At 35.6% G+C, this 17,181-nt stretch overlaps 1 protein-coding gene and 1 long non-coding RNA gene across 5 annotated transcripts in view; one reads left to right on the forward strand and one right to left on the reverse strand.

Annotated features, from left to right (window-relative positions):
- Positions 1–7,325, reverse strand: part of GNPDA2 (glucosamine-6-phosphate deaminase 2) — a 36,140-nt gene extending 28,815 nt beyond the window's left edge. The window contains exons 1-3 of one of the 2 annotated variants that reach the window (XM_036892526.2): positions 7,204–7,325; positions 4,125–4,284; positions 370–471 (exon numbers count right to left, since the gene is read on the reverse strand). In XM_036892526.2, coding sequence (XP_036748421.1) covers positions 370–471; positions 4,125–4,248 — 226 coding nt within the window. In that variant the 5' untranslated portion in view covers positions 4,249–4,284; positions 7,204–7,325. The remainder of the gene's footprint in view (positions 1–369; positions 472–4,124; positions 4,285–7,203) is intronic. The other variant, XM_057502188.1, reaches the window with a different exon arrangement.
- Positions 7,326–7,354: 29 nt separating this feature from the next.
- LOC118916024 (uncharacterized) overlaps positions 7,355–17,181 on the forward strand; it is a 326,719-nt gene continuing 316,892 nt past the window's right edge. For 2 of the 3 annotated variants that reach the window (XR_008997730.1, XR_008997729.1), the window contains exon 1: positions 7,355–7,508. This is a non-coding gene — a long non-coding RNA (uncharacterized LOC118916024). The remainder of the gene's footprint in view (positions 7,509–17,181) is intronic. The other variant, XR_008997728.1, reaches the window with a different exon arrangement.

Below are 17,181 nucleotides of genomic sequence, written 5' to 3' on the forward strand. Positions count from 1 at the left end.
ATATGCCAGGCATTATGTTAACCACTTTAAATGTACATATTAACTTAATTTATACAACATATATGAAAACACTATTAGCATTCCAATTTTACAGATGACGGCTGTTATATGGCAGAGCCCAAGACAAATGAAGATCTTCTGATTTTTAGTCCCATATTCCTTCCATTATATCATGCTGTCTTCATAAAAATATAAACTAAAGAAATATATAATCTCCCAATCTCATCACAAGGCAGTATATTATCTTCTAAATATGTATTTGTATTATATTCAAAACATAAATTCAATATATTAATATTCTCAAAATATAGCCATTTTATTTTAAATATGTAACATATCCAAATAATATATGCAAGTGATATAGCTTACCTACATATTCATCCATATTAAAGGTCTTCACATATTTAAAAGAAAGGTCTCCATTCTTGTGGTACTCTATTAGTTTTTTATAACATCCTAAAGGTGTACTCCCTGAAACAGATGAAGATTCCATTTTCTAACATAACTTGAAAATCTATTAAAATAAAAAGCTTATATACTAACTTTATTCTCTTAATGATATTCTATATTTCTAATTATTAGGCAAAGAATTATTATTTTAAATATCCAATTAACAAATGTATATTTGAATTAGTGTCTTTGCAAGGTACCTTGTAATTTTAGTAAATTAGTATTAGTTGAATAAACTTGGAAATCTGTTAATAAAAATTACAGTTTGGAAAATTAGTCTTTAGTTGTTGGATTACTTGGAATTAATGTTGTATATTCCAAGACTAGAAACTTCTAGAATGCACATTTGAATTGAAAAATAAAATCCTACCTTTTGAGAAAAATCATCATTATTTAGATATGTTTTGTACATTAAATGACACAGAAACAGATCAAGTGTTTACCACTCAATGAAATCAAAAGGGAAACCAGGGCTAAATTTAAATACTGCCTCCACTTTCAAAATATACTGAAACTGGCAAGGATTGTGTGAGAAAATTTAGCCTTAGTTTTTAACTAGAGCTCCTGTTTCTCATTTTGTGTTATCTTCAGCATGTATCAGCTGAATTCTATAAAGTAAAATGACTTCCAGGAAATGTGATTTGGGCTTTGAGACCTGATCTGAGTTCTTGATTTTATTGTTTTATAATTGTGATTCTTTTATATCTTATACAATTAAAATCTGTTTAATAGTGCTTCATGATATGGCACAACAAAGATAGATGAATTTAACCACTTGATGATGGCCTCCTTTTAACTAGAAATTGGAAGGCTAGATTGACTGCATTCTTACAATAACTGACCTAGCCCTCCCAATCCTGGTTGGAGGACTGATTCTTACTCTGTCTACTATGACAAAACAAAACAAAATGCCTGCTTAATACACAAAATTTCTCCTCAAGTGGCAGAGAGACATATGACAAAACTAAACAGTCTCTGGCAAAAAAATTACAACGGAAATTCTGGAGTGGAAAATAGACTGCATCTTATTTGAGATTACAGAATAATAGAAATGGCTATAAATAATACCACATGGAGTCATAGGTCAGAAGACTAATAGATTCTCTTAAAATTAAGCATGCACACTGTTTTAAATTGCAATTAATAATTTAAAATTTATGTGGTCAAATTTCACAATTCCTCTCAAAGAATGATAGCCCACTAACATAAAATCTGGCTAAGAGATGGATAAATATGCTTTTCCTTCTTCCGTTCTAGAAGCATGAACAAGTCTGTCTTTCAGTGTCAAGAGAATTGTTACAGGACTCCCTCAATTTAAGGAAATAAGAAAAAAGTGAGAAGTCACATGGTGATGACAAAAAATACATTCATTTTCTACTTTAATCAAAGTGGCTGAAGGAAAAACCAATGAAAGACATAGTTCAGAGTGAAATGATTAAAGAAACTTCATTTTAACATTCGTTGTGCAACACTAATTTATTAACATAACTAATTTTTAGCAAGTGCTTACTATGTCTGACTCAGATAAAATAAATATTAAGGGTGTTTCTATCCTAGAAGAACTTAGAAGAAAGGAATAAGCAAGTACAAAACAGCCATAACACAAAGAAAAACTTGGTGCTATTCACACCAAGTTAAAAAAAATAACCTATAAGCTGTCTGGAGAACTGTACTGAATCAAAGAAAAGGCTATATACTCTTGCTTGTTGGAGGAAGGATCAAAGAAGATGGCATTTCGACTGAGTTTTGAAGGGTGGAGTCTCAATAGTTAAAGATGCGGTAAGTTGTAGTTGAGAACAGAAAAAGATAGGGAAGAAGGTTTTGAGATGATGTGTACGCCTACCATGTGGCTTGATGCTAACTATGCTGGTGTTTTCATACATTAGCTCATGTAAATTTCACAACCTTGGGAAATTGGCATTATCTTTTCCATTTCAAGATGGAAAAAGTGAGTCAAAAACATAAAAGGAAGTTGCCTAATATCACATGGCAATGAAGCCAGGGATGTTAAAAATTCTGTCTGGTTCCATTACATAACACACTACCGATATGAGTGAAAGTAAAGCTAGCAAGTTCAGGCTTATTCTTTGAAACTATAAGCAGTCTAATTTGTCTATCATGATTCAGTGTAGCGGAACAGTGGGAATAAATGTAGGAGGGAGGTCAGATGCATAGCATGTAGGCCTTTAAATGTCAGGCTTGTTAAGATCATTTCAATACACACATACTGAGCAGATATTCCCAGAAATTGTGAATAGTTAAGGAATAATTATAATACAGCATGTTCTTGCAACTACAGAAATGGTTATGTTCAAATTTCAAAAGTACTGAGGGTTCGTTATGATTAACATTGTAAATAGTCAAGGAAAGAGAAAAATGGAAACCGTAACAGTTTTCCAGAGTTACATCCTGGCAGATGTACTACTAGGAAGTTAAACTACACAAAATAAAGCAAAAACTGTAGATATAAATACACAAAAACATGTTTAGCACTGTTGGCTTTCACAACTCTGAATCCTTTCTGTCCCTATATTCCAAGTACTGTTTATTTCTGTATCATAATTAAGACAGAGCAATTAAGGTAGCCAGTGGGGCTCACATATCAGAACTGTGGGTGCTGAGGGGACTTGGTGCTGGTGTGCACAATTTTTAAAAAATCCATCTTTGCCATTCACACCAAGATCCACTGCCCTGGAGCATTAAAGAAAAGGTAAAATAACAAACAAAAAAAATCAATTTGGTGAGCTAAATAAAGAGTACCTTTCATGGAAATACACAAGTTCCAAAAAAATAACAATCATAAAGTTTACATAGTTGGCATATGTGGGAGGAGAAGCAAGAGAAGAAAATACTGTTTATATAGAACACACTTATAGGAACCTTAAATTTATAGTATTTATTGTACATAAGGGGCTTGGACAAACACTATCTTATTTGAGCCTCAAAACAACATTTTAAGCTGTTTTTATCCTTATCTTTCTTAAAAATAAGAAAACCAAGGATTAGAGGTGCAGAATAAATAAATTCCTTCCAGTAACTAAGAGAGTAGCAGTTCTGACTCAGGTCCAGTACTCTTTCCTGTGCAAGTCCACAGTATAAAATAAAGTGCCATGAAATCAGTGAAACTACTTGGTTATTTTTTCTTTTTTAAGAAAAAGTTTCACAGAGAACTAAATCCAGTAAAACACGTAATCAATGCTTATGTTTATTCTGTCATGAAGACATACCAGTCTTCAATTTTTCACTTACAATACTTCTGTAATAGAAAAAAAACACAAAAACAGTAAAAGGCTAGTAAGATAAGAGTATACGAGGTAGGTGAGGTGAAATTAAGAGGCAAAAGTAAATACTTTAGGTACCTCTTAGTGATGATTAAGAAAGCTAAACTATTAATAAATTTTATGAATAGTGGAAGCAACATCTCTAAAAACAAAAGACAAAAACAGATACAAAATTTCTTTTTGTATTTTGGAGTGGTAGGTAAGATAAAAGTTTAACACAAGAAAATAGTAATGTAATGTAGATACTAGATATATATACATTTCTGGCTTTATATACTTATATGGTCAATCAGTGATAAGGCAAGAAATAAATGGGAAACACTGTCCTAAGGGAGACCCTTCAACCCCAAACCCTTGAATATCTAAAATGGGGGAAAAAAAATAGTGTATTACCTGTTGGTAAACCCAATGTAAAATATCTGTCCTCTCCGGGTTTGAACTGAATGATGCGATTACAGATGTATTTGGCTGCCCATTCACTAGCCAAGTCATAGTTATCAAGAATTACGAGCCTCATTATGTGATGTACAGCTTCCTGAACAAGAAGTCAAACCTGCGAAAGTTCCATTGTAAAGCACTTTAAGTAATTTACAGACACCCAAACAGAAGTGTGGTACACTGATGACTTTAAAAAGGACATTACTTAAGACATGCATGTATACAAACATAATTTGTACTTTTAAAACAGTAGTAATAGCTGTTTTCTTTTGAACTGACCTCGAGTTCTTGGCAGCGGATTAAGTCATTTAAGTACATATATCAGTCCTTATAACAATCTTCACGTACATGTAACTCATACATTTTGACTGAGGGCATACAGTTACGAAGTGACAAAGCCAGAATTCATATCAAGGCAAACTTACTATAAAGACACACCATACCATCTCTACAGGGATATTATATAAAGCAACACAAAACAAACCTAAAGGCACACAGAGAAGTACTCACTTCCTGATTGTAAAATAATGGTAGTAAATGGTAACTCAGCAACTTTGAGCTGCTAAATCCAGAACTCTCCCTATAAATAATGTAATAACCAAACCTCCTTTTTGTTAAATAATATTTTTATAAAAATGATACCAGCACTTTTTAAAAACTCCATTTAATATAGAAAAGTACAAAGAAGTAAAAAAAAAAAATCGATCTAAATCCTACCATTCAAAAGTTATTCTCACTCTTAGTAGGCATACAACATTCTAGATACGTGTCTACTGCACACATATAAATAGGATACAAAGAAATAATTTTTAACAATGGGCTCCCACTAGATATGTTATTTTTAATAAAGGCATAGCATTTAAGTGTTCCTGTATTTAACAAAAGTAAAAGAAAACAAAGTGAACAAGGAAACTGCTGATTTCTGGGGGAAAAAAATTCTTCAGAATAAGCAGTTTTAGTTCCTAAAACAATACTAAGTTAAGAGAAAATATACAGCTATTAAGAGATCAGACATTTAAAACTACATGATTCCATTTTAGACAATGTGGACGAATCTAGTACCATAAAAGATGTTATATTGCATTCTTCTATTTCCTCACACCCTCCATTACTCTTAAGATGTTATTTTTATACTGTCAAGATTTATAACATTTACATTGTTCTATAACCATAATTCCCAGATTTTAATTCTTAATTTTCATATTTAATAATTTCCATCACCCATACCAACCCTTGTATAAATGGCTTTCTCAGTCCTGAACTCCTTACCCACAGACTTTACATACAGTAAAAAGTCAAATTCTTGATATTAATGGTAGTGGTAGGTCTTATTACAATCAATATATAGAACTTTATGATGTCCTTAAAGAACAATGATTTAAAATTCTTGCATAATAACAATTTATGATCACCTTAATCTAGAATTCTGGCACAGTAACAAGAGACAAATAGTCTTTACAGATAATAATTTACAAAGTAAGTAAAAAATTCAGTCCAAGAAATAGACTTGGCCTCCATTTATATTCATTAATAATCTAATCTTTGGAGCAATTTCAAAGTTATACCAAAGAATCAGAAACATTTCCTGTTAGGACCGTTAAGAGATACACTTCTAATCAGAGTATTTAGCAAACTGATTGTGATAGGCAGAAAAAAAGAAAAAAATGTAAGGCAAGGAGGAGGAAGGGCATTAGAATTTTCCAAGTGTCTTCTGTGTTCTGGGCTGTTACCCCTTTTCTCATTCAACACACTTGTGAGGGCCTATTAAGTGCCAAGCATTAGCAGCCTCTGTAGACACAGGAGTGATTAAGATAAGGTTCCTATTATTAAAGGGCTTAGTATCACTTAACAGTCTCCCTGGTAGAAATTATACCCCTCACTTTTCAGGTATGGAAAACTACAACTTAGAACTTTACTACTGAAGTTATACTGCTATAAAATGCTGGAAGGTCTATGGGACTGAAAGATTGCTCCAAATGTGCCTTGTAACAATCACTCAGGATGCTTGTTGAAAATACAGATTCCCAGGACCCTCTACCTGGACATAATGTTTCAACAGATCTGAAATGGGGTCCAGCAGATCTGCACTTTTACAAATATCACAGGCGATACTTACAATCAGGTTAAATTTTGGGGGGGGAAAAAAAACACCGTATGATATGATTCCATCACAAACAGGTTCAAGTGAGTCTCTCAGATCAAGAACAGGCTTTTTTTTTTTTTAATTCTTCAGAAAGCTCCAAGTTCACTTCCAAAAGTCTTAAATAAGTCACTTCACCGAAAATAAAGTGAAATGTTTCGCCACATTTATTCAGACTGAACCATTTTTGCCAATTTTTCTAATCCTCAGAGATCAAAACTACTGTGGCTATGGGCAATTCTCTGGACAGACAGCACTCAAAAAATGATACAGCACTACCCCTTCCCTCATTTCCCTTGGCGCTGATTCACTCTGGGTGTAACCTGGAGACGGGCTGCAAAACACAAACCTCAGAACTTTAGAGCCGGGTGGGGACTTCTACACGACTTAGGTGACACAGCTCATCTAGAATCGACCCTAGAGTCTGGACTTTCAGAATCCCTACAGCACACTAGACTTGACTTGAAAAGGTCTCTGGTTGCAAGACAAGGCGCCGTATCCCAGGAGAGGCGAGAAGCAGCCAAGGCTGTGGTACCTGCCCGGCACAAGAGGGCTGCAAACCCACCTCAACTGGGCGGCTACAGGGCCCAATTACTCCGCAAACTACACCGAATGTAAATGAGAATGAGTGTTAACAATATCTTAACAAGCGTCTGGAGAGAGCCATCAGAGAGGAAGCGACAGAGAAGCGCCCTCCCGGAGGCCCAGTTCAGAGAGGACGCCCAGCAAGTTTTCAGGGAGGAAAGCCTGACGCCACGCGCCCCCCGCCTCCAGGCTGCAGGGATGGCAATCCCCACCCCGGCCCTGCACCCAGGTCTTGGCACAAAGTGCACCCAGCAAAGCCTAACGGCGTCCCCGCCCGATCCCCCTTCCGCACCCAAAGCCTGGACTCACCTGCTGACCCACTCGCTCTACAGACGCTGAAACTGCGGAAACAGCTCCCACCCAACAATCCCAGAGCTACCCAACCAGCGTGCGGAGCGCGAAGCTCAAGGACCCGGATGCAAACCGAGGCGCAGAGACGACACAGCGCGACCTGCGGTGCTGCGCATGCGCGCGCCTGACTCGCTTGGGATGACCTGCGCGCAGGTTCGTCCTTGTTCCGTGAGGCGGCAAGCTTCTTCTACGTGGGAATCCGCAGATCCGGGACTCCTACCTTGCGGCTACTCTTTCTTTCAACTCTCAGAAGTTGAATCGAGGTAGATGCGTTGGGTTTCTGAGATTTAACGTAGGACTGCAGTGCTCATACATAGCATTACTTTATTTGTTGCTTAGAGTGGCAATACAAATTAATCTCTTTACCCCGACCTAATGAATGTTTACTCTTCAAGCACAATGACGTCCAAGCGCTTGTTAACAATATGCTCATCAAACACAGTTCAGTTTCTTACATGCTGCGGAAAGGTAAACTATGTCATGGGAAACCTTGGAGCGGCTCAGTAAGAGTAAACCCAGAAGGAGCTTTTAGTGGGATATAGATTTATGCTGAATGATTCTAAGAAGACGTAGAGGAAGCAGAGTCAGGTTTGAACTGAGTATCGCAGATCTTTGTTCAGGAGAGGGAAGGAGAAAGAGCTGGGGTTGTCAGAAAGCAGCAGATACTCATAAAGGTTGCGTGGCCTCACAAATACCTCAGAAACACTCTTTAGATAGGATCAACATGACCCGACTACCAGCAGAGGGTAATAGGTAGACTCAAGGTACTGTTTCCTTTGGACACTACAAAGTTAAGATAAATTTGAAATACATCTCTAAATTCATTATCTGAAGTTCTGCGCATGGGTTGTAAATTCACCCTGCTTCTCTCGGTCAAATGACCCCCCTTGTTTACATTCTTTAGGCAAGAGGGGAATATTTCCTTCTCAGTTTTAGGACTACGCAGCAAAGTTTCTCTTGAGATGATATTAGAGAAGGTTTCTTAGCACTGGAGCCGAGAATTAGTTTACAAAAGCAGTTTTCAACACCTTCCCAGTGCTTTAATTTATGACCTAACAAAAATCTATTGTACATCTACTGTGATCAAAAAGACCTGAAAATAATAAAAAGAGCATTGCAGGAAATATTATTAGAACATAGAGGGATATTTGTGTAATGTAGTATTTCACAACACTTGTACTCCTTCCTTCTTAACCTTTTTCTGACACTAGAAAAGTAAGTTTTGCCTCTGCTGTAAGTACTGACTATAGTTAATTCTATTTTGATTGCACTGTATGGTATTCTTTTTCTCTCAAATTGGTGTTTGCACTGTACAGTTTTTCCTTTTCTCTCAAATTGGTGTTTCTCTCCTCTTGCAACCTATATGTCTTGCTCTCTATGACAACATTAAAGCAAGAAGTTACTGCCATCAAAAGAAAAATATTTAATACTAAACAGAAAAAGTGTTTTTAACAAAGGCAAGGGACATGTGAGCTGAGTCATTCATTTGTCCATTCAATAAAAATTTACTGACACACTATTATGCGCCAGACAGCAACATAAGTAAAACAGACACGCAGTTCTTGCTGTCAGTGAACTAGTAGTCTGGTGAGGATACATCACCTGGTAAATACTAGTAAGTCAAAGTAGTCTGAGTCTTTGAGTTGTATTTGAGATACTCCTTTATACTTAAGGATGACCTCAGCATTGAAAGGACCTGCACCTTGTCCTCCAAATAAAGTCTCTAAAGAATGGCAAGATGAACAGAAAGTTCCCCTGAACCAAGGTTGCAGATGAAGAATTTGGTAGAAAAGTTTTAACAGTCTGTCCCTCAGGGAAGGTGCCAGATTTACAGTGGCATTAAGAGCAGTTCAATAGAGGTGGCTATGTAGGTGACAAGAAAATAGACCTGGTGACAGCCCTGGTCTACTACAGGTTACAGAGAGAAGCATCCAACAGCAGTCATACTCTGTGATCCTGAGTAGCTGACAGAGAGTCTGAAATAGTTCAGTCAACATGTATAATGCAAATGGAGACCAATGGATGGTTGTTTCAGCAACGGAGATAAATGCTGAAAACCAGAAGCACCCAGGAAGAGGAACATATCCATTCTGGTGGATGTCTGAGGAGAGAAAATGCCCCCAGAACAGATGCCTCCACCTGTGTAGACATCAGTAGCATCTCCACATTAGAAGCCAGTGTGAGGCAAAGGTGGGAACAAAGAATACTCTGAAATGACAGAATTCATACTTGAAATGACTAAGAAAACACTGAAACAAAATGAATCTGAAAATAACTAAGTTTCCTGCTCTCTTTGGAATGGGGTTAAATATATTACAGGGAAAGAGAAGTGACACATTGGACTTCATGGACTATACATCTCTATGTGCTATAAAATGTTTAAAAAGGGTATATTATGTACAGATTTGTATATGAAACAAAACTCACCCTGTGTGCCTGTAAAGAACAGATTGAAGGAGGGTCAGGAGTAGGTCAGGGTAAGCTGGATTTTGTCAGGAAGGGAATACAGAGGAGGTCCCTTTAAGCTCAGAAATAACTTGCTCAAAAATTTTGCAGGCAGGAATGTAACAGGCACACACAGAATTCTGAATGGCTCCCATGTGGCTCAGAGTAGGAAGTGTTTCAGAAAGTAGCAGAAATTGAATCTGGAAAGGGAGATCAAGGTAAAATAAGCATCTTATAGGCTATGCTTAGACATTGGACATTATACTGTAGGCAGTGGAAAGCCACGTAAGCTTTGTGAACGTGAGAGACTAGCAGATTGTGATTTAGGAAGAAGGAGGTGGGAATGGGTGGGGATTGTGTTACAGAAGCAAAAATCCAGACACAGGAACACTAGGCTCATGTATTTTCCCTGCCTGAGCCCTAGTATCAGGCAGTTGTTAATGGCTGATAGTTTTCTTATTTTTTAAACTTTTTTTATTTTAGTATCATTAATGTACAATTGCATGAGCAACATTATGGTTACTAGACTATCCCCATTATCAAGTCCCCACCACATACCCCATTATAGTCACTGTACATCAGCCTAGTAAGTTGCGGTAGAGTCACTACTTGTCTTTTCTGTGTTGTACAGCCTTCCCCACGCGACAACCCCTACATTATGCGTGCTAATCATAATGCCCTTTTTCCCCCTTATCCCTCCCTTCCCACTCATCTTCCCCAGTCCTTTTCCCTTTGTAACTGTTAGTCCATTCTTGGGTTCTGTGATTGTGCTGCTGTTTTGTTCCTTCAGTTTTTTCTTTGTTCTTATATTCCACAGATGAGTGAAATCATTTGATACTTGTCTCTTTCTGCCTGGCTTATTTCACTGAGCATAATACCCTCCAGCTCCATCCATGTTGTTGCAAATGGTAGTATTTGTTTTCTTCTTATGGCTGAATGATATTCCATTGTGTATATGTACCACATCTTCTTTATCCCTTCTTCTACTGATGGACACTTAAGTTGCTTTCATTTCTTGGCTATAGTAAATAGTGATGCGATAAACATAGGGGTGCATATGTCTTTTTCAAACTGGGATCCTGCATTCTTAGGGTAAATTCCTAGGAGTGGAATTCCTGGGTGAAATTGTATTTCTATTTTGAGTTTTTTGAGGGACCTCCATACTGCTTTCCACAATGGTTGAACTAGTTTACATTCCCACCAGCAGTGTAGGAGTGTTCCCCTAGTTTTCTTATTTTTTTTTCAAATAAGAAATGGATGGTAAATTTTACCAAACACTCCCTGCATCTGCTGGAATGATGGTACAGTTTTCAGTTTGTTGGTCAATTACAGTGATTGCTTTTCAGACGTTGAATATACCTTGCATTGCTGAGAAAAACCTGATTAGAGCTTGGTTTTTCTTGGTCAGAGTCTGGTCTTTTAGCCAGAAATAACTAAACATTTGCCTGTACATTTTTTGAGAGATGCCCTTTCCCCCTGGGAGTGGCTTTACAACTAGGCGAGAATTCTGAATTGGACACAATAAAGACAAGCCTTTCAGTCGCTTCTTCAAAGTGAAGGTGTGTATTGTATTTTTGCTGTATCTTTGCTATAGACATCTTTGCTGCAAGATTTTTTGCCCCAACTTCACAGCATAACCAATTTTTCTGTAAAATGTAAAAAAATAACTGACCATTTGGTTTAAGAGTTTGGTTTCTTTATCTGTTTGACAATTTGGTTTCATCTCTTCATTCATAAAATACTTACATTGTTGCATTAAATAAATCTTTGCCCTCACAATGGGCACAGAGTTTTGAACCCACATCTCCCATAGAACTTTTGAACATCTATCTACAGACATGTGGCAATATGCCAGGTTTTCACAATGCAGTACAAAACTCACTTACAAATATGCAGCCTAGTATTTGGAAAGGCATACCTCTCTTAATAAAGGAAGAAATTTTAGAATAAAAAGAAAGTGCGATGCCAAATGAGATGAATCAATAGGGAAAAAATGTATAATGCTATTAATGGAAGACTTTGAAGACAGTGCTTATGTACAATCCACAAAATAAAATCAGTTATTTGCACAGTATTCCCATGAATCTACAGACATTTTAAATGTGTTCAAATATTTTGTATTTCTCAATGAAGTATTTTTAATTTTGTTACATTTTTCATGTTTCATTAAGCCCATGTTAATGGCAGTCCATCTGTTATTTTTCATGATTTTACTTTTTACAGTAAAATTGCCTTACAGCCAAAAATGCTTATGGTGAAAATGCTTACAGCAAAACTACCTAAAACTGATTAATTGACCTATTTATCGTGATGAAAGGACCTTCTTTGTCCACAGTAATCTTCTTTGCTCTGAAATCTCTGACTGATAGTATATATCACTGTTCTAGATTTCTTTTGATTAGGATTCAAATGGTACATACTTTCTATTTTACTTTTAACCTATTCATGTCTTTATGTTTAAGCTTTGTTTCTTTTTTAAAAAACATTTATTGAGGTATGATTGATATAGAAAAACTACACATATTTAATGTATACAGTTTGATGAGTTGGGCACATACATATACCTGAGGCATGGAAATCATCACAATCAAGGAAATAAACATTGCTATTACCTCCAAAAGTTTCCCTATGCTCCCCCAGCTTTTTTTTTGTATAGTAAGAAGAGTTAAAATGCGATCTGCCCTCAGCAAAATTTTTGAGTGAACAGAACAGTATTGCTAACATGATAGCCATGTTATATAGCAACTCTCTATAACCTATTTACTGCATAAATGAAACTTTATAACCATTGGATAACAAATTTTCATTTTCACCTGCCCCCAGCCTTTTGGAACCAACAATCTATTCTCTGTTTCTATGAGTTTGGCTATTTCAGATCTTCCCATAAGTAGAATCATGCAATATCTGTTCTTCTGTGACTGGCTTGTCACACATGGTAGAATGTGCTCCAGGTATGATCATCCATGTTGTTGCATATGGCAAATTTCCTACATTTTAAGACCTAATGATATTAAATTCTATGTATATATCACATTTTAAAAAATCCATTCATTTATTGATGGACATTTAGGTTGTTTCCATATTTGGGGTATTATGATTCATGCTGCAGTGAACATGGAAGTGTAGATAACTTTGATATCCTGACTTCAGTTATTTTGTATATATATCCAGATATGAAATTCCTGGATCATATGGTAATTCTATTTTATTTTTTTTAGGTAATCTCCATACTGTTTTCCATAGTGGCTTCATTATTTTACTTTTCATACCAACAGTGTCTAAGGGTTCCAGTTTCTGCACATCTTCACTAACATTTGCTATCTTCTGTTTGTTTTCTAATAAAAGCCATTTTAATTTGTATGAAGGGGAAGTCTCACTGTGGTTTTGATATACAGTTCCCTCATTATTAGTAAAGTTGAGCACTTTTTCATGTTGGCCATTTCTATGTCTTCTTTGGAGAAATGTCAGTTCACGTCCTTTGCCCATTATTTAATTGAGCTGCTTGTTATTTCACACATAAGTTTGTAGGGAGTTCCCTATATATTTTGGATATTAGCCCCTTATCAGATATAATGGTTTGCAAATACTTCCCCTGACTTTGTAGGTTGCCTTTTCATTCTGTTGATTGTTTCCTGTGCTGTGTAGACATTTTTTGGTTTGATGTAGTCCATTCTGCTTATTTTTGCTTTTGCTACCTATGCTTTTGGTGTTATACCTGATAAATCATTGCCAAATGAATGTCAAGGAGATTTTTCCCTATACTTTCTTTTAGGAGTTTTACAATTTTAGGTCTTAAGTTTAAATCTTCAGTCTATTTTGAGTTTATTTTTGTGTCTAATTTCATTATGTTGCATGCGAATATCTAGCTTTCCCAATACTATTTGTTGAAGAGAATATCCTTTCCCTATTGCATATTCTTGGCTCCTTTGTCAAAGAGCCATGTATGCATGGGTTTATTTCTGGGCTCTCTATTCTGTGCTGTCAGCCTATTTATCTATCTTTATGCTAGCTCCATACTGTTTTACTTACCATAGTTTTGTGTTGTATTTTGAAACTGGGAGATGTGATGTCTCCAGACTTGTTTATCTTTCTCCATATTGCTTTGGGTATTTGGGGTCTTTGTAGTTTAACATGAATTTTAGGATTGTGTTTTCTATTTCTGTAAAAAATTCCATTTGGATTTTGATGGGAATAGCACTGAATCTGTAGCTTGCTATGGGTAGTATAGACATTTTAACAGCATGGGATGTCTTTCCATTTACTTCTGTCTTCCTTGATTTCTTCTATCAGTTTTTTTGTAGTTTTCATTGTATAGGTCTTTCACCTGCTTGGTAAGTATTTTATTCTTTTTTACACTATTGGGAATGGGACTGTTTTCTGTTTCCCTATTTGGATATTCTTTGTTAGTGTAGAGAAATGCAACTGATTTTTATATGTTGATTTTACATTCTTCAACTTCACCAAATCCATTATTCTAACAGTTTGTGGAGTTTTTGGAATTTTCTGCATGTAAAATCAGATCACCTGCAAACAGATAATTTTCTACTTCCTTTACATTTTGGATGCCTTTTATTTCTTTTTATTGCCATATTGATGATGACAGGAATTACAGCATTATGTTTAGAAGTGGCAAGAGTATGCATTTTGCCTTGTTTCTGATCTTAGAAAAAAGGCTTTCAATTTTTCACCATGGGGTATGATGTTAGCTTTGGGCTTATCATTTATGGCCTCTATTATGTTGAGGTAAATTCCTTCTATACATAGTTTGTTAAGAGTTTTTATCATGAGAGGATGATGAATTTTGTCAAATGCTTTTTCTGTATCTATTGAGATGATCATGTGATTTTTATCTTTATTCTGTTGATGTGGTGTATTACATTAATTGACTGACATACATTGCACCATTCTTGAATCTCAGAGATAAATCCCACTTGATCAAGGTGTATTATCCTTTAAATGTGCTGTTTAATTTGGTTTGCTAGTATTTTGTTGAGGATTTTCCTATCTATGTTCATCAGGGATATTGACTTGTAATTTTCTTTTCTTTATTTTGCTTATTTCTTTTCTAATCTTTATTATTTTTGTCCTTCTGTTAATTTTGGGCTTTGTTTATTCTTTTTCTAGTTTCTTGAGGTACAAAGTTAGGTTGTTAATTTGAGGTCTCCTTTTCTAATATAGACACTTACCACCATAAACTTCCTTCTTACAACTGCTTTTGTTGTATCCCAGAAGTTTTGCTATGTTTTCATTTTCATTTGTCTCAAGATGCTATCTGATTTCTCTTTTTATTTCTTCTGTGACTTTTTTCATAGCCAAATTATTGTGTTTGAAACATTTAGACACCAGTTAGGGGGCTGGCAGTTGTTATTCAGAAGGGTTTAATTTTCACATTTCTGTGACTTTTCATTCTGCAGTGATTTCTAGTTTCATTCCATTGTGGTTGAAAAAGAAGCCAGATACGATTTAAATCTTCTTAAATTTGCTAAGAGATGTTTTGTGATCTAACAGAATACAGGTATTTTCCATCTGAGACATTGTAGTTTTCATGTCTAAAAATGTAACTGGATTTTTTTTTATGTTGTGCATCTTTCTGTTGAATTTTCAATCTTTCCTTTAGCTTCTTGAACATTTGGAATATATTTATTACAAATTTTACTGTCCTGCTAAGTTTATTATGTGTGTTATTTCTGATTCTCTTTCAATTGATTGATTTTTATCCTCATTATGGTCCATATTTTCCAGCCTATTTGCATTCCTGATAATTTTTAAATTTGACTCTCACAGCATGAATTTTACATTTTTGCTTACTGAATATTATTTTCTAAAAATATTATTGAGATTTGTTCTTGTATATGGCTAAGCTACTCAGAGACAGTTTAATCCTTTTGGGTTTTGCTTGTAAGATTTTTAAGGTAGGAGTACAGCAGGGGTTTTTCTATAGTTAATTTTCCCTACTACTAAAGCAATAACCTTCTTATGATGATATATTACCTTATGAATTCTGATATTTTCAATTTTAGTTGTGGGAGAAGGAACTCTGTCTGTCTCCATGTGTACCTCAGACACTATTTCCTCTCATCTTCTCAGGTGGTTTTCCCAGCCTCAGGTGGTTTCCTCACATACTTGTGCTGATTAGCACTCCACCAACTAACTCCAGGGGAGCACTGGGCAGATCTCTAGAGCTCTCTGTGCATCTCACTCCTCTGTGGCACTCTGCCTTACAAACTCCAGCTACCACGGCTTGCCTGGACTCCTAACTCTACCCCCTCAACACAGAGAGACCCTGAGTCTCTCCCTAAGTTCCCTTTCCCTGTGCTTCAGTGGATAAACTTTCTCTAGGCAATAAGCTGGGATAATTACAGTGCTCTCATTTTGTTTCCTGTCACTTAGGGATCACCATCCTTTATTGCCAATATACAGTGTTTTGAGAACTATTGTTTCATATATCTTGTGCAGTTTTTTAGTTGTTTAAGTCAGAAGGGTAAATCAGATCCTTCTGACTTCATCTCAGCTGTATTTAAAGAATGGTGGGAACCTTGAAATACAATTTAATGATACCTTCTTACCCAAATTCTGTCTAATGCTGGAAATTAAGTTGCTGCAGCTAGTCAGAAAGTAATACATTTTCTTCTGCCAGTTTTTACAACCTTATGTCTTATAAAAGTGACTCTTAAATTTTGAGACTTACAATTAAGAAGTCATTGTCAAGAATTACCTATAGCCATATAAAGTGTAAAACCCAAATGCAAAAAAATGTTATGTTCATAGAATGAAGTTCCAATTTCTCAGAAAATAAAATTAAAAAGATTTTATTTGGAAGTTTTATAGAAATTAAAATTTAGTTTTTTTCTTAACACTTTATTTCTCATGTTTATTGGATGAATTATATAACTTGAAGAAATTAATAAAATTTCCTGATAGCCTGATGTAGATGCCCTAAAAATGCCTTTAGTTAACTATATGGTCTTTTACTATGTATGCAGCTAAATGTACATATTTGTAAACCTTCACATGAAAAGTGAGTCTAAATCTTGAAAAGCCCTTTGCTATTAGTAGCCAGTGTGGATGGGGATTGGTGTGATTGAGATCATGAATATTGGTAGAGGCCATGCAGAAAGTTTGTGTGCATATATGTGTTTTAGTTTCCTTGTTCAGTGTGTATAGTGAAAGCAAAAGTAATATCAGATTTGATTCAGAAAGGAGATAATTTTATACTTATCATTACTAGATATCTTATGGCATACTGATTGCAAAAATCGTTTCAATTCTATCCTTCTTTCTTAAGGTATCATTGATATACAATTTTATGAAGGTTTCACATGAGCAACATTGTGGTTACTACGTTCACCCATATTATCAATCCTCCCCCTCCACTCCATTTGCAGTCACTGTCCTTCAGTGTAGTAAGATGCTATAGAGTCACTACTTGTCTTCTATGTGCTATACAGCCTTCCCCATTACCCTCTTACATTATGTGTGAAAATCATAATG

The sequence above is a fragment of the Manis pentadactyla genome, chromosome 5 (genome assembly GCF_030020395.1).
Source record: "Manis pentadactyla isolate mManPen7 chromosome 5, mManPen7.hap1, whole genome shotgun sequence".
Classification (NCBI taxonomy): Eukaryota; Metazoa; Chordata; class Mammalia; order Pholidota; family Manidae; genus Manis; species Manis pentadactyla.